This window comes from Falco peregrinus, chromosome 7 (assembly GCF_023634155.1).
Source record: "Falco peregrinus isolate bFalPer1 chromosome 7, bFalPer1.pri, whole genome shotgun sequence".
NCBI classification, from domain to species: Eukaryota; Metazoa; Chordata; class Aves; order Falconiformes; family Falconidae; genus Falco; species Falco peregrinus.
Window position 1 is genome coordinate 18,434,676 of NC_073727.1, and position 17,887 is coordinate 18,452,562.

Sequence of the window (17,887 nt, forward strand, 5' to 3'; positions counted from 1 at the left end):
TTCTTGGGTGGCTTCAAGCCTAGTGTTAAGGATAGTCTCTCCCTTTCTGCTGACCCTGCTGTAATTCAGCATCTGACCATTCAGAAAAGGGGATATGGAACCTTTCACATGTTAAATTCATCACTCTGTAGGATGTGGTTGGCTACAGAAGCAGGTGTCCTTGGCTGTGCCAGCTGGAGAAGCCACCTGCTCTTTGTACATCTAACTTCGGCACATCTAACTCCCCTGCAAGGAGCTAGGCTACTGCAGGATTCCCCTAAATTATTCCTTCCCAGTTTCCTTGGGTGTCTGACAGCACCATAGCCCCTCTGTACTCCCAGATTTGTTTCCAAAGCAAAGTAGAGTGTGGTGGAGGGGAGGCAGCACCATGGACCCAAGCGTCACCTGGGACCCACGCAAGACCCAGGTGGTCTTGGGCTCCTCTATTCAGAAATGAACCTCAAACCCTCAGTCCACAGAGACAGGAAATCAGCATGCCTATGGACCAAAGCTCCCCCATACAAGATCCAGCCCCTGCTTATGAATCTTCCTCCCTGCCTGGCTTGAATCCCACTTACCAGCTCCCGCATGCAGGACTTGAGTCTCTCCCGGTCCAGCCTTGTATGGGAAGAGTGGTGCTGGTCCTTGTCAGCCAGCGTCACAAAGCGTCTGGTGGAAAAGGTCAGCAGCATGAATCCCATGGGAGCCTGTGGGTTGTCCCCAAGAGGCTGTGGCAGGCTGGATCTCTGCCAGCAGCAGGGCACGTTACTGGAGGGAAACACCCTCGTCCCCCCGCAGTCTGCAAAGCAATCGTGGCCAAGCGGCCCATTTGCACCCTATGTTGAGTGCCATGCATGGGAAGCAGGTGCCAATCAGGTACCAGCCCATGGAGGCCACAGGACTGAGACTTCCACCGCTGGTTTGGGGTCTTTGGGGTGCAGATGTAAGCACCCCTTCACCTATGCTGCAAACCAGAAGGTGGTTGATATGGCATTGTGTCAATGCGGTGAAATGCTTGCCTGTCATCCAGAGGGTAAGGCAGGGTGAGCTCACCCTTGTAACCTTGCCTATAGCCCCACAGTGAGCAAGGATCTGCAGTGTGCCACCTTTGCCCATCTTTTACTCACAAGCACCCACTGCTCAGCTCCTCCAGGACCCCTCGGAGCCGGCGCTCCGGATGCGGCTTCTCCGTCTTGATCATTTCTTGCACGTCATTGAGCCCTTCCTCCTGCAGCATCAATGGGGGAAGCAGTGAGGGGCAGGGGGGCCAGGGCAGAACCCTACTGTGGGGCAAGGTCCCCCTGACGTCCAACCCCCACGCAGAGCTGTCCTTTGGGGGCTGGGTGAGAAACATCTGCCGGCCTCAGGGCTCAAGTCTGGCACACATTTGGCTGCAGGGACCTGGCTCTGGGTGATGGAAATGGCTCCACCACTCTCCAGGAGACTAGTTGGCCAAGGTCCACACTGTGTTGGCTGGACCTGCCAGGCTCTCCCTTCACAGATGCTGCTGTGAGCCAGCCGATGTGGAGCTGTCACAAAGGCTCCTTGGGAGTTAGCTGAGACTATTAAGGAGTCTCTGCCACACAAGTGGTTCACCCCTACAGTCCAGGGGGACAAAGCCTCCCCACCCCAGCTCCCTTTGGTGGGGACACATGCGTCTGACCCACAGAAAATTCAGTGAGCTCCTAGGATTTGGACATTCAAATTGTGGAGCATTTAGCACTGGGAAACTTCCCCCTTTCTGGCACAAGTTTGTTAGTGGGCCCTTGCACTGGTTGTCCCTGCTTTATGAGAAGCTGCAGAGATGCACAGCGAGCCTGGATGTGCCTCAGGCCAGTCCCATGCCCCAAGATGTCTCCCTCCCCAGCACGTCCTGACCAGCTTGTCTGCAATCTTGTCCATGATGTTGGCATTATACAATCGGCGGCGCTGGTCCTGCCACCAGCTCTTGATATAGATGCAGGGCTTCTTCTCAAAGTACGGCAGGTGGAAGTAGTTCCTGCAAGGAGGCAGAAGAGATGCTCCATGGTGGTAATGCTCCCAGACAGGAACAGTCCCTGTCCCACCACCTCTCCAAGGGAGGCAATGCTGTGATGGGGGCGGTGGAGGGGGGGGGGCGGTTTACAGGAGGTCAGGCATGGGAGAGAGGGAGCTGAAGGTGAATTTCACCCTGAAAAACAAAGGCTCCCCCTCTCCTAGCATCCTTCCCAACACCAGAGCCAGGGTGGATGGGTGCAGTGCCCAGGGATCGCAAATTTACCATCTCAGACCTGGTGACTCAAAGAGAAACGGCCTCACCCATAGTCCGGCAAAGAGCAAATGTCTCCAGCGTGGCAGCAACGTGGGCAAGGGCACAAAGGAAACCAAACCATTAACACCCTTTTCTGAATGCTGGTGAGCATCTCCTAGTCTCCTGGCCCTTATGGCAGGCAGAGGTCTCTGTCTTTTTTTTTTCTAGGTTTCCACTTGCTGGTGGGATGGAGTGGTAATAGAATCACAGAATGGGTTGAGTGGGAAGGGACCTTGAAGATCATCCTGTTCCAACCCCCCTGCCATGGGCAGGGACACTTTCCACTAGACCAGGTTGCTCAAAGCCACATCCAGTCTGGCCTTGAAATAGTTGTGGTACAGTTAAAGGAAGGATGAGGCTGAAGAACAGGTTCATGCTTCTTGGATGCCTGATCACTGGCCATGAGCTGAGATCCACCCAGTGTAAAGCCACTGCAGATCCTGCTACACCTTAATTAAAAAGCAGATTCAGCTCATCCTTTGGAACCATCGGGGTGTTTCCAGCCAGGAGATGTCAGCAGAGCCCCACAGTTGAACATGAGGCTCCCAGCACCCAGGGGCTGGAGACATCTGGGTAAAGAGCAGGAGAGACAGAGCCCAGGGGACAGGCTCAAACACCATCAGTGCTCCTTATCTCCATGTGGCATTCACCTTGACAAGGAGCTGGTAAACAAGTGAGGGAACTCCAGGGGGACATTTTTCTCCAGAGTGCAAATACCCTCGCTTCAGTGTGGTTTGTTTCATTTCCCAATTGAATTAAGTCAGTTAATTCTATTAACATCCATCTATTAGTATAACACAGTTAAGACCCACTTAAAGCATATCTCATCAGGTTAAATCCAATTAGCTTTCCTTAGTACTAGTCCTTTGTATTCAAATCCAGGCTGTGGCTGAAGCCCAGCCGCCATCTCAAAACACATGTGCTGATCCTGTTCAGTTTGGGGCTTTCTGATCCAGCTGCTTGGGGTGGAAAGCACCCACCAGATTCATACTTGCAGCTGTCTGAATCTTGCCTGTATTTTAGGGTGACTGCGACCTGCACATCACAAAGCAATTCATAAAGCAGACAAAAAAAAATGCCGGAATTTTATAGCTGGAGAAACAGAGGCAGAGAAAACAGAAGCGATTTGTTCACTGACAGACCCAGGGTAGGACCCAGTTTCCCAAGTTCTGGTTCTGTTAAACACTGGAGTGTGGCTGCCCACGACTGTAAGCAATGGTGACAGACAGACCAGCCAAGAGTGATGCTGCAAACCAGGGAAAGTGAGAGGATGTAACGTCTTTTACCCCAACCTCCTGCCTAACATACTCTCAAGAATTTTTTCCAGCAGTTTTTACATCCTCTCCTGTGTGTCAGTGACCTTACCAAGCTTTTAAGATCCCAAGTGATGAAATAATGCACCTCCTTGTCTCAGCACAAATTACCCCACTTCTGAAATCTAGCCTCATCTCTAGATGGAGCTTTCCCTTCCTCCACATGGTGCTCACGACGTCTTGTCAGTTCCTAATTCTGTTTCCAAAGCCAAATGGATTAAAGTTAGGCAGCTCGTGATGTTTTGTATGTTGGGCAGCTAGAGAGAGAGCAGGAGCAAAGCCCTGACTTCTCCTTCCCGATGTGCAATACTGGGTTGTGCCACCAAGCATGGCAGCAATCCTAAGGATCTCCTTATAGACTTGTCTCCAAAATGTATGAAACTTAAACATACAGAAGTTAATCTGTTTTTTCCAGTGCTCACCAACGATTTTTTTTAATCCACTGGTTAACTTCATCCCTATTTGCCATAGGGCAAGAGCACTAAAGTTATCACATAGCCTTGAGTTTTGGGTGCAAATCTGGCCAGGTGGATTGAAGGATGTCTTTTGCAGGGTAGCTTGAGAGGTGAATCCAACCATTATTGGACATTGGAGAACCCACAAGAATTCTCAGAACTGTAGGGAATGGTGTGTGCGTGAGTCAGACGGCAGACTGGAGTATCTAAGACAACTACCTACATGTGTGTAGTGGAATGAAGCTGGGTTAATTAGCATTGATAATATACAACTGTGGGTTGGCTTCGGGGGTGGTGGGTTGGCCGATGTAGATAAGGTGCAGGTGTGGCTGGTTAAGTTAAGTGGTTGAGACCCAATGAAGAGAGAGCAGCCAAGGAAGAAGCGAGAGGAGAGAGAACACATGCCCTGGAGGAGGTGGGATGAGGAGAAGGCAGCAGAGGGACTGTAGGAAGAGTATGCTGGTATGAGGTGGTGAAAGACCTTGTTGCAGCTTGATAGTTTTGAGAGTGCTGCGACACACCTGGTATCTAATCTCCCTTTACATGGAGATCTCATCCCTGCTGCTGTTCCCAGATCTGCTGGGCTGAATGAACCCAGGCCCCACGACAGCACTGACTGCAGCTCTGCAGATAGTGGTGGGAGCTCAGACACCCAGAGCCGTATGGCAACACGTACAGACCATGTCTGAATTGAGAGCCACATCTCTGCCCAGAGGCACTTCAGTGGCCAGGCAGTCATGCTTACCTGTCTGTGACCAAGGGCTTCACAGGTTGAGATGAAGAAACAGACACCAGCTCTCCATCCTCATCACCTTCATCCTCACTTGAGTTCTGGAGCAGCTCAGACTCCTCCTCGTCCCCATTCCGTCCCTCTTTCTTCCTCTGTAGGATGGGTTTGGTCATACCATCGATCTGGTTCCCATAGTTACCTCAAGGCAAAAAAGGTGAAATAAATTCACAGGGCTGTAACTCCAACAGGGCTCGATCTCTTGGCTTTAATTCAGGTTGGGGAAAAGTTTTCTCTGCAGGAACCATGGGGGGCAGTGGAGTTCAACTCTCTGAAACCATGCCCAGGAACCATAAATGAGTGATGGGTGCCTGTCTCCTGCTCACATCCCCTCTTGAGCTAGTAGGAAGACACTCCCTCCCTTTGGTGGTCAGCCTTGGGAGGCACGAAGCCAGGGTGAGAGAGGGAGCAGCTCCACAGGCCACAGCACAGCATGAACACAATAGATGATTTGGGGCCCCACATGGCTTGTGCCAGGAGAGTAGCCATCACCTTCTCCCTAAACTGAGCGCCCTTTGTGCTCTAGCATGTGTTAGTATGGAAAAAGGGGAAGAAATCCTGCTCTCAGCCATGGATCCTGCATTCCCCACCAGGCATGCTTCAAAACCACCCTCCCCAAAAAACAACCAACCTATTGTGACCTCGAAGTTGATGGGTTTGTCACCAATCTTCCTGTCGATCATGGTAGCTTCTAGGAAGGCTCCAAAGAGAAAGAACTCCTCCATCTTCCCAGTGCAGTTCTGCAGGAGAAATCATGGGGACCAGGGCTGAGGTCATCTGGAGGGACACCTGGCAGGGCAGGTCCCCTTGGGCAGAAGGGTGCATCACCTAGCACCTCTGAGCACCCTCATGGGCAAAGATGAGGTGCCACTGCTCAGGCTTTCAAGAGGACCATGAGAGTTCCTCTTCCCCAGACTGAGCCATCTCCAGGCTCACTGCAGAGAGAGTTTAATTAAAAGATTTTGCCCTAATTTTTAAATGGGTTGAGATCAGTCATCCCTTGCACATAAGGGACTGTCTAAGGGACATTGAGGAATACTCACAAATTGAATTAATCAAATTACACTGAATCATCTGCCTGGATGCTCTTTCAGAACTGGAATAGCTTTATTTCCAGGTGGTTTTGTTTCCCCTTGAGCTGAATTAAGGCCACTTTACTTCTGCAGGAGAGTTTTCACACGGTCACACTGCCGTCAGACTTCTCCATTTCTACTCTACACCCTTGGCTCATAGAGGTTGACATATGTAGGCACCCCCAGCTACGACAAGCCTGGATGTGTCTTTTCATGCAGAGCACAGGCAGCAGCCTTGCAGGCTCTACATGTCAAGACTAAAGCTGTGGGGCTTCTCTTGTCGGGAAACAGCCCTTCAATTTCTCTGACCAGTTCCATCCTGCCAGAATTGGTTGGGAAATATATTAGTCTTGTCTTCTCTTTGAAACCCATCATCAGGACAAGAGTGAGACATCTAGCATTAGGAGATGTCTCTCTTCTCTCTTTGTCCTGTCTAAATCCCAAATGGAGAAACATCTCAAAATCTAGGATCCTCCTTCACTCAGATACTCCTTCTGCCCAGCATTCCTAAGAGAGGTAAGCATTTGAATGACTGTAAAACCTGAATTCCTTATCAGATTTGCTTTTATTGTGCTGGAGGATCCAAAACTCTTAAGAAAACACTAAACAAAATCCTTGGTTTGTGAGACCAAATATAAAAACTCCAAGAGGCCTGAGACCCAAGACTCACCACCGGCAGCTGTAGGGTTAGGGGCGACTTACATCAGCAACTGATGGGGCCTGCTCAACTTGCACCTCAGTGGAGCTGTTGATCTCTGGGTTGGTGGTGTCCAAGATCTCCACAGCAAGACTCAACAAAAGCCTGGCCCGGAAGGAGACGCCTTCACCCAGACCCTCATTCAGCTCTTGGTGCTCATCCATCAGGGTGTAGTTCCGAGTGGAGCCATACATGTTCACCCATGCGGGGCCAAAGGTGGGCAGAAAGCCTGCAGCAGACCAAATATGCATGTAGGGAAGGGGACGTCCAAGAAGGAAGGCAACTCTTTGCCTCAGGGTACAAACTCACTTATGGATTAACATCACTTTCCTGGTCTGTACAAGTTGATGCAGGCTTGAATATGCACACGTGTGTGCATGAGAATGCATGCTTGCAACCATACATGGAGACCATTTTGCAGTGAAGGCAGCAATGGGGACTGTGCAGTGCACCAGTGAGTCAGAGGTGCAAAGACAGAGGTTTGTTGCCCACTGGGCAAGTCACCCAATGTGAGTCAAGAAAAAGGAACATCCTATTAATCCCCTTTCTAGAGCCATCCTTGGTTTCACATCGGTCCTGCCTATGTGTGCTGGTGTGTTCATGTGTGCGTGAATGGGGGAGCCTGTCAGACATTCATCCATTCATAGCAATTATTTGGAACAGCAAATTGTTCTTGGGTGTCCTTGCTTTCAGGTATTAGATTGCAGTCTTGTGATTGGGCTTGGTTTCAAAGAGTGTGTGTCCAGTGACCTCAGAAGACCACTGCAAGAGAACCAAGGTCTTTCCAGCCAGGCACCAAGAAGCAGCTGTCTCCAGGGGTGGGGGAAGGAGCCTAGGCCACTGTGCTAACTCTCTGCTAAAGGGATGTCTCTCTACCTTAGTAGAGTAGGTAGCTCAGCCTGCTCCCCACCTTAGCTTTACCTTTGTCTCCTTCATTAGAGATCTTCCGCAGATCAATGAAATGGGTACCAATGGCCACATCATTGACTTTGTCTGAGTCTCGGATCTGGACCTTTATCCGCTTGCACAACGGGGGGAACATTTCTGTGAAGATTATTTGCTCATTCCAGAGAGGCTCATAGCTGCTTTTTTGTACGGATGTCTTCCCCTGCCAAGTGAGAGGAGACAGATGTTAGACAAGGGTTTGAGCTCCCAAGCCATCCCTCACAATGTGAACTGCTTCCTTGCTAATCACCACTGAAACATGCATTCTGCCTGGCCACTCTCCTCTCCCAAGTAACAAGCTCCTTTCCTCAGCTGAAGAGTGCTGCAAACCCATCACAATCTGCACAAGAGAGGGGAAACATAGCAAACAAGGTGGCTTTGCCATGCATCTCAGCACCTACATGCCAGGAAAACTAAGATCAGGCCTCCTGTACAATGGCTGGTCCTGCTCACGTTACCTCCCAGGGTCACCCTGGTACCACGCACAGCTTGCTCACCTTCTGCCCTGCAAAGACCACCTGCACATAGGGGTCTACCAAGTCCTTGTTGTCCCCAATGAAAGCCTTCTTCACATTGGCCATGATGCTGGTGTTCATACGGGGCAGTCCCTCTGCTCGATAGATCTTGACGTAGAAACGAGCCCATTGCCTCTCCGCAGGAACCCCATCTGGGAGGAGGAGGTTCCTGCAAAGTCAACAGATAGGTGGGAAACAGCTGCTGGGGTCGGCAGGTTTGTCAGGAGAGGCTTACCAAAGAGGGAGAAGCTCCCCACTTTCTGAGCACAGGCTCTGTGGAGGAGGAAAGATGACCATTTCCACAGCCATATGTTTTATTGCTGTTCTGTTTCTGCCCATCTTCCTGTTTTGGGATGTGGAGTGATGGTTTTGTAAGGAAAATCTTAGAGAAGCCCCTTGAGGTGCCTCTGGGCATTCCACAGAAGGAACATAATTATTGTCAGTGGAGTCTAGAAGACAATTAAACTCAGCCTAATTTAGACATCTAAAGCAGGCCAGATGAACGGGATGTTAGAAGAGCCTTTTTTCTTTATCAGGGTACAAGGGGAGCTGAGGTGATTATTTTGGGGGGAGAACTGAACTCCGTTAAATTGTTTTCCTCATTGTATGTGGCTTTCCCTTTCTGGAGGAAGAAATGGGAGCCATGTGGGACGCTGTGAACAAAACAATTTCTAGAGGAACTGCTGGACTTGTCCATGAAAAAGTGGGATAATATCACCAGTACAGCATGGAACGATGGCCCAAAATATTTCAGGTGGTGCCTCAAGCCCCCTGGTCGCCAAAAAGTCAATAGACCTGCACTGGTATTTTGCTACCAGTCTGGGTTTCTGACGATGTGGCAAGAGGCTGAGGGGTAGATTTGAAAGCCCATGGTTGCACTCAGAGATATTTAATTAGCCTGAAATGCTTTGGGGCTGAAACCTTTTAGATGCTCTGGGGAACCAAAGAGTCCTGCCCACGCAAGCAGCCTGACCACCCTGCTCTGCCCTGGCAGTGGGTGATGAGACCCCATCCCATCCCATCTTGCCCACCCAAGCACCAACAGGAGCATTAGGTAAACAGGGGGGACATCAAATTGGTTGACATCAGGCTGGTGTTGGTTGTTGGTATAGAGAGCTCAACAATCAGGAGATAGTCTGACCTAACAGAAATGACTTGTCTCTACTTGATATGACCTGGGTTCACACCAGTAATCTGCCATGTGTTCTCTCTCTGAAAAACAACTTATGGGTCCCCCTGGTTTCGTTGCACAAGGTAGGTACGTGTAATAGAGGGGCTGTCAGCCTGATGTATAGGGATGCTGTCCTCATTGTAGATTTCAAGGTAAAGAGACATGAAAAGTCATTCCCAAGAAAGTTTGTCTGAAGCTGGTTCTGCAGATCCTTACCCTTCAATATCCTCCTCCTCCGTCTCATTGGATTTGTGTGGAGTCTTGATGTTGTCTCCTTTCCCTACGACAGCGATGTCACACTTCAGGTAACCTTTCAGCCCGGCAGTGAGATCCTCAGGGTCAGAAAGGATGGCCCATTTGTGGTAGAACTGGTGCTCTGGAAGCCAGGGGACAAGACAGTCATTTATCAGAATGAGACACAGCAATAACCATGAAGACTGGAAACATCCTTCTACTCAAGTGGGAGGACTTACACATACAAGAAACATCTTCAGGCATGAGGAATTCAGACAGAAACCTCTGAAAAATTCATTAGGAAGATGTGTCTCATGTTGAAGACTAGAGAAGCAATGGGATAAACTGTCTGAAAGTGGGTGGAGTCTCCATCACTGGAGGTCACCAACCCTGGAGGTATTTAAAAGTTACGTAGACGTGGCACTTAGGGGCATGGCTTAGTGGTGGGCTTGGCAGTGCTGGGTTAATAGTTGGACTTGATTGTAAAGGTCTTTTCCAACCCAAATAATTCTATGATTCTAAGTCTTTAAGGTCTCAGGTGCCTTTTGGATGGTGTTAGAAAGATTTCATCCTGCTTGGAGCAGGGAACCAGACTAGATGCTCCCTTAAGGTCCCCCTCATCATCTGCTGACCCCCCTCAGGTGCAGACTCTGGAGGCTTCATTCACATCTTAGCTCTCAGGCTTATTTATAGAGGCAGAATGTTGCACTAGGTGTGACGTGGGAGCACAGGAAAAAAGCACCTTGAGGTGATTTTGGGGGTATCTCTTCTGAAGGGGTGTTGTGTGTGCAGCTCTAGCATAGGGTGAGCACCAGGCCCTCAAATGGGCATTGCTATTCTGTTTATCATCAGTGATCAACATGACAGCAGCACTGATCAACCTCTCTCTCTTTTACGTTGCACACCAGACATCTTCCTTTCTTGGTTCAAACGCCAACCACAGAGGACAAGGTCCAGCCCATGAGCTTCAGCTATCTGGAAGGTTGGTATCTTGCCTGAGCAAGTCACCTTGGGCTTCTTTCCTCAGGTGGTCAGTGGACAGACAGCAGCACACCCAGAGAGCATCTCAGCCTCTGGCTGTAGCACCTTATCTCAGGATGGGATGTACAACTTTCCCTGAAGCTGCTGAGCGTGGTCTCTCCTGACTGCAGTGGGAGCCCAGGTGACTTGCTTATGTCCAGGATACTACCATTAAGTTAGATAAGCATCACCCATGGAACCTAGCACCCACCTGGCTACTTGGCAAGGATATTTGTCCAGTGGTGCAGGTCCTATGCACACAGGACTAGTTGCAAACAGCATTTACGTACCAGGTTGGGTATAAACGGTTCCAACATCCATCTTGAAGGAGCCTACCAAAGTCCCACTGCGCAAGAGGTTTTTTGAATGGATCACCTGGAAATGGAGAGGGGAAAACCAGTCAGACTTTTTTCCAAGCCCTGAGAGCCAAAAGGCTCTTTCCAGAGATGTTCAGTGTCAGATGGGAAAAGAGCTGATGCATTTTCCATGGTCTGTGCAGGACCTTGGTCTGTATAAGGACACTAACAGCCACAGTGGAGCTGGCAGTTCTTGCTTAGTAGTACTGCAAGCAAGTGTATACTTGGATTGAATACAAATAACCGCAAAGAAATTGCTTTGAAGAAAGATGCAGTCTTCCAGCCACTATGGCAACAAGCACTGGGATGTTCACCTGAAGGAAGGGTCTTTAGGATGCTGGAAATCTATGGTCTAATTCCCTTTGTGGGAGTAATTGTACAGCTGGTCTGCACATAGGATGGATATGGATACTCCTAATTAGCATGCTTTGGTCAGTGAATTGGCAAATCTTGTTCATCACCCTCCTCCATGGCTACAGGGAGGCCTGCAGCCCCTGCTTTGCTCTCAGCATCTGCAGTCCTCAGTTTCCACAATAGCTTTGCCAGTCTTGTACCCCAGGAAACCCTCTGGCAGGCTCGAGGAGGTCTGTCCTCCTCGCCAAGCCTAAACACATCCCAAGACAGGTTCAGTTCTGCCTGGCTCTGAAATATCAGAGATCATCCATGGAGGGAGAGAGTGAGTGCAGGAGTGGAGCTGTGTCGACCCAGCAATGAAGGTCAGCAACAGCAAGAGGGACTGAGCATCTGCAAAAGAGGTGAGGCTCGTAGGACTGAACACCTTGGCTTCTGTTGGGGTCTCACATCAAGGGCCTTAAATCCATCCCCAGTGCATACATAAAACAGGTTGGTTTCTCCCAAAGCCCCACAAAAAGGACAACGCAACCATGCTCACTTACAGACAGCTTGATGATCTTGTCGAACATGACATCTGGGGGCACGTGGAAATCGAAGACGAAGTACTGAAAGGGAAGGAGCAGTTGTGAAAGCAGGAGAGCTGGGGTGGCCTCCTTTTGGATTGAGAGAGTTTGAATTTGGATTTTTATTTTTTCGATTGAAGAGACAGTGCACAGTCCAGCTGGAGAAGCTGTGACTGCCTGGAGGAACATCCTGCAGCACATGTCACAGCAGGGATGCACCCATGTGAGCCCCAACACTGACAGCCTCTGCAGTCTGGGGAACTAGAAGGAAGCACTGACCTCTTAGAAAAACGAAGACAACCTTAGCACAGATCAAGTAAGTGTACTTTTTACCATTTTTGCAAAATACCAGAGGGCAAAGGCTTCATTTTTCCTTCTGCGTGGTTTGAGATTTCATCTTATTCCAACAAGAGGTGACAGAAGAAAAAAAAAAAGGAAAAAACCCAAAGTGACAAGAAACTACATTTAATTGACTAACAGCAATGAAGACCCTGAGGAGCAGGTAGCTGTGAGCGTCACCAGAGGACAGACCCACCTCATTGTAGTAAGGGCAATTGGTTGATTCTTTCATGGACGTGTATTTCTTTTCCTCTCCAACCTCCACGCAGACCATGGGGTCCATGTTGAGCCCAACAAGCTGCCGGGCCTCGATGATAGTGATGCTGACCTGGGGAGAGGGATTTGCACACCTTCACCTCCTGAGAGCAGCATCAGATGCCACTCATTGCCTTAACCCCTGTCTTCCCAAATCTTGGGGAAAAACAGAAGTTTGTCATTCACAACTCAATCCACTTTGTGACATTAAATTAACATTACGTATTTAGATCATATATAAATTCCCTCCTTGCAATATTAAATTTCTATTAGGAATTCCTGCTCAGATAATACCTAAATTTCTTAACTTAAAGAAAAACGTAGGTGTAATTCTGTGTAGGTAAAAAATCTTTTCAGTTCCCAGTAGCCATTTTTCTAGCGTCATTTCTTTAAAATCTATCCCAAGTTGGTGGTAGGACAGGTAACCTCCAGGTTTCAAAGCACAGTGAATTTGGGGTTCCTTTAAAAAAATTTTAAAATAATGTGAACTCTCAGTCCTGGCTACCTTGAAGCCCAACATATGAGTTAATTTACACATGCTTTCTCTAGCTATCATTAATTACTTTTGTACTTGAAGTCAGGTTTACCTTAGAAATCCATTAAAAATTAAACTATTATATTTATGAGTAAATTCGGGGAAATTTCATTTTGGTAACATATTAAGAGACTTGACTTTCAATCAGATTTCTTTAAAAAAGGTTCAGATTCTAGCAAAAAAAAAAACCAACCCAAAAACCAAAAACATCAAACAAACAGAAAAACCCACCAAACCACCAGAAGTTGCTGGGATGCTGTGATAATTTAAGCTGAAATATTCTCTTCTAAAGTACTCCTAAAAGGCAGCTGAGGAAGGGGGCAAGGCTGCCTGGCATTTACTTAGCACAGGGGGGCCGAGGTGCAGACACCGCCGCCAAGCCCATGGCCAGCAGCGCAGCAGCTCATGCAACCTGGCTCGGGCTCGCTCTTCACATACAGCACAGAAAAGTGTGCAGAGACATCCCAAACGTCTTCTGAGGAGTCATCTCTGCACCCAGACCCTCCCTCCACCCCTGCCCCAACCCACGCCAGCTCCTGGAGGTGGCTTGGCTGGGCACCATCCTTCATTAACACTGTGTCCCTCCCTCCATCCCCTCTGCTGCCACAGGCCGAGGTTTCCCAGGGATGTGGTCTGGAAGATAAAGCCCTTTCCTCTTTAATTCTCAGATGTCCCACAGAAGCCAGTTGTCAAAGGAAAACAGATGTAGGGAGGTCAGCCAGGCATGTGCCTTGTTCACGAACCAGCCTAGAACTGCAGATCCCATTATACTCCAGAAATTAGCCATTCCCCATGAACACCAACCTTGTCATCCTCCTGTTTGCAGTAGCCAAATAACTGGACCTCGTGTTCCTTCTGCCTCTTGGATTTCATTTGTTTTGCACCTTCCCCCTTGTCTTTATGTTCTTTATGTTCCCCTCTCCTGAACCAAGTGCACTCATTCCCTGTAAGCCTCAAAATTTGATCTGCAGTGTATGCTGCAAGTGTTCTGTAATAAATCTCTAACAGAAATCACTATTTGCACTGTTCCAAGATATCCCCAGGAACATGTTGCTGTGCTGAGGAGAGAGGACATAAAAGCTAAATCGCTGCTGAATCAGCACAACCTTGTGAAAAAGAGACAAGAAGCCAATTTATGAACGACGCTGGCACAAACTAGTAAAAGAAAAGGGAGCAGCACGCATCATCTGAGCCTTGGGAAATGAAATGTGTAATTCTTCTAACGCCAGACAAAGTGGCAGGAACATCACTTGAGCAGGACCACAGCAGCCACGTACCAGACTATTCAAGGAAATGTAGTGAGCAACCTACTGCCAGCCAGCACTCACCCATCTTGAATACTAAGCAGCACACTGGAAGCTCTTAGGAAGTAAGAGCAACATATTTGGGACAGCCTGCGTCAATCACAGATTAATTGGGGCTTTCTGGGCTTCACATGATGGACAGCAAAACCAGTTAATTACTTATTCTTGAGTTTATTGCCTCGACCATTTAAATGCCAGCTCTGGGGAAGTCATGCTTGCCGAGTGCAGCGTGTGGAAACTCAGCACAAATTCACTCCCTGTAAAACTGTCCCCCCATCCCTTGGGTTGTGACCCCTGTGAGCTGAGGTTGGGAACACAACACTGTCACCTACCTGGTAATCCATCGGTCTCCCAGCGCTTGGCTCCATTTTGATGTCAGGCTTGGACCTTCGGAGGAGCAGAAGAAACCCTCAGTAAAACCACAGATGGACTCAATCATGGAATCATAGAGGTTGTAAAAGACCTTGTTGATCATCGAGTCCAACCATTAACCCAGCACTGCCAAGTCAATCCTTAACCATGTCCCTAAGCACCGCATCTATGTGTTTTTTAAACACCCCCAGGGATGGTGACTCCACCACCTCCCTGGACAGCCTGTTCCAGTGCTGGACCACCCTTTCAGTGAAGAAATTTTTCCTAATATCCAATCTAAACCTCCCCTGGCAAGTATTGACTTGCTGCAAGCTGTGACACAGCATTGGCAGGGTCACCCCTCGAAGCTCCTGCCATCTTTCAATCTGAGAAATATAAACCCTGAGGGCTATCAAACACCCCTGAACATTGGTGCTCTTTGTAGTCAGTCAGGTATTTCTGAAAAACCCAACAGCCGCATGGGGCGATGTGATTTCCAACATACCCTGTCTCAGGGGACATCTGGTTGTGGGGTGTTTGCCAGCCTGCCCTCATCCCCCAGCTTGCACAAGCTCACATCTGGACCTCACCTCTTATTTGAGACATTGGTGGTGACAGCTGTGACAGAGGCCAAGGAAATGGTGTCCGGTTCCAGTCTGCCTCCCTGCCTGATGGCTTTTTGGTCCAGGTCTTCTGCCTCCAATACAGCAGGTTCATCTGCATAAAGGAGACAAAACAATGTCTCTTATTGTTTCCACTCGGTGAATAATTAAAGGCAAAGAGAAAGGTAACCAATACATCCCATCAACCTCACCTGATATACAAAGAACAATGGTCACCGGGTCAGGTCACAGACAACCTGGTCTAGAAAGGGACTAAAAAAAGGTTTGCCTTGCATGACACGTTATTCCGCCTGGGCAGTGTGCCTGTATACGGTTTCATGAAGGCAGAAAGAAAACAAAAAATGACAAATGCCCCAGACTTCAAGGGGTGAAAGAGCGCTTGAGCAAGTGTGGCAGCTCCAGCTACCAGCGGAACAGTTGCAAAGACAACCAGCTGTGTAGCTTTGGGGTAGAGGGGTATGAAAAAACAGGAGAAAAGGGTAATTTTGGGGCCACTCACTCCAAGAAAGACCTTGAGGTGCCGGAGCATGTCCAGAGCCGGGCAGGGGGCTGGGGCAGGGGCTGGGGCACCAGTCTGATGGGGGGGCTGGGGGGTCAGCCTGGAGAGGAGGGGGGTCAGGGGGGACCTGATCGCTCCCTACAGCTGCCTGGGAGGGGGCTGCAGCCAGGGGGGTCGGTCTCTGCTCCCAGGTCACAAGTGACAGGACAAGGGGGAACGGCCTCAGGTTGCACCAGGGCAGGTTTAGGTTGGAGACTGGGAAACATTTCTTCACCAAAAGGGTGTCCAGCACTGGGACAGGCTGCCCAGGGAGGGGGGGGAGGCACCATCCCTGGGGTGTTTAAAAGATGCGCAGATGTGGTGCTCAGGGCCATAGGTTAGTGGTGGGCTTGGCAGTGCTGGGTTAACGGTTGAACCTGATAACCTCAAAGGTCTTTTCCAATGTAAATGATTCTATGATTTTATTTCCCAAGATGAAAAATTGCTGCAGGGAGAGTCAAAACCTCACATCCCACCAGCACTGAGCCACAGCTGCGTTGCCCACCAGTCTACCTTTCTATTGGTAAAAGTTGCTCAGAAACTACTTTCCTTGCACAATCCCTGTGTGTGTCATGCCTGCCCCTCCTGCCTTTGCTCTGGTAAAGAAATGACCACAAAGCAGCAATAATAATTTGTTTTTTCTCTTGGGCCAGAAACACCAGTATAGCTGTTGGATCACTGGCTTGCTTTGCTGGCACAGCAGGGTAGCACCAAATCCACTCACACAGCACAGACACAGCTCCTGGGAAACAGGTTCCCTGTCTCTTTGCTAACCTAAGACATGGAGACTGGCACGTTCCAGGAGACTAGAAATCAGGTCTGGTCTGGTTTTCTGAGATGACATGGGCTAAAGCAAGGGAGATCTAGGATGGGTGTCAGTAAAAGCTTTCCATCAGGATGAAGAGATACACTGCTGCAGGTTGGATGGGAAAAGGGTGTCCTCAACTCAACTGGGAGTTTCTGAGTTTGAGTTAGAACCCCACCAGCTGGGAAGGACCTAAGCAGGTTTGATCCTGCAATGTGCGGGTGGGCAGACAGACTAGCACCCTCCCAGCTTGGTTTTTGGTGATTCAGTGAATCTATTTGATTTTAGCAGGACCAGCAGTCCATACAGAAGGAAAGCAGAGCATGGCACAGGAGGGATGCTGACATGGCCAGCAGGCACGTGGTTCAACACACCCACCCTGTCCCATCACCACCTGGCCAGACCGATGGTAGGAAGCACAGCCAAAACAGCACTGAGGCTGAGGAGGGTGGTGTTAAGAGAGCAGAGCCCTGGTGAGGTGTGTGAAAGCCAGGGGTACCTGGGGAAAGGGGAAGAAGGAGCCCCATGGCCATGGAGCACTGACTACACCATGCAACATAGCAGCTGTGTTGCAACCATTCCCGACCACAGGTAAATCCTGATCTGTAAGGGCACTTCACTACCTGACTGCACACCCTGTTCCTGCCTTTGCATCCCAGCTGCTTTCTCTGTGGTCTTGCATAAAGCTTTAACCATGAGATGAATGCCCAGACACTGGGGAGAGAGAGAGCCCACCCAGGTTTCCATGCCATGCCTTCCCAGTGCCAATGCCTCTACCTACACCGGTGTCCCAGTCCAAATTCCCCTTTTCCTACCCTCAAACCTGGCTGAAGAACAGTGGAGATTTGCCCAGAAACACTATCTAAAGCAACACTTCGCCCTTGCTTGCAAACATGCATTCCTCCATTTCTTTGCTGTTGAAACCCAACCCTTTGGTCTGAATGGAAACAACAACAAATTTCCAATCGCTGCCCCTCTTGTGCATTTCCAGAAAGGCATCTGATTTCAGCGGTGCCAAGCTGGGGGGACAGGCAGCCCTGCAGCAGCTAAGCCCTTCCTCTCATGGTGCTGCTGCATTGTGCACCCAGCAAGGTGCAAGGGCTAAACCCTGCTTTGCACTGTCACATTTGCAAATCAGCCCTTAAATATAAGCCAGGAGCAGCCTGCACAACTCACAGGTGTTGCCACAGGTGGGATATCACAAGGTGGGGGAAGACTGGCCAAGCCTTCAGCAGGAAACTCTTTCTGTCAGTTCCTACTTTCCATTTCCCCATGGAGACCCTCTCTGCAGCTCTCCTCCAAGCATCCAGTGCTCCCTGTCTAATCCCTGAGCTACCAGCTGGCTGTGCCCCATGTGAGTCACTTTGGGGACAGACTTTTTAGCA

At 49.4% G+C, this 17,887-nt stretch overlaps 1 protein-coding gene across 14 annotated transcripts in view; it reads right to left on the reverse strand.

Moving 5' to 3' along the window:
• Positions 1 to 17,887, reverse strand: part of OTOF (otoferlin) — a 115,748-nt gene that overhangs the window by 27,946 nt on the left and 69,915 nt on the right. For all 14 annotated transcript variants that reach the window (XM_055810421.1, XM_055810417.1, XM_055810427.1 and 11 more), the window contains 14 exons: positions 15,127 to 15,253; positions 14,518 to 14,572; positions 12,288 to 12,419; positions 11,732 to 11,794; positions 10,770 to 10,854; positions 9,442 to 9,601; positions 8,037 to 8,223; positions 7,516 to 7,702; positions 6,600 to 6,823; positions 5,456 to 5,564; positions 4,783 to 4,966; positions 1,858 to 1,978; positions 1,107 to 1,207; positions 558 to 648 (listed from right to left, as the gene is read on the reverse strand). In XM_055810421.1, coding sequence (XP_055666396.1) covers positions 558 to 648; positions 1,107 to 1,207; positions 1,858 to 1,978; positions 4,783 to 4,966; positions 5,456 to 5,564; positions 6,600 to 6,823; positions 7,516 to 7,702; positions 8,037 to 8,223; positions 9,442 to 9,601; positions 10,770 to 10,854; positions 11,732 to 11,794; positions 12,288 to 12,419; positions 14,518 to 14,572; positions 15,127 to 15,253 — 1,826 coding nt within the window. The remainder of the gene's footprint in view (positions 1 to 557; positions 649 to 1,106; positions 1,208 to 1,857; positions 1,979 to 4,782; positions 4,967 to 5,455; positions 5,565 to 6,599; positions 6,824 to 7,515; positions 7,703 to 8,036; positions 8,224 to 9,441; positions 9,602 to 10,769; positions 10,855 to 11,731; positions 11,795 to 12,287; positions 12,420 to 14,517; positions 14,573 to 15,126; positions 15,254 to 17,887) is intronic.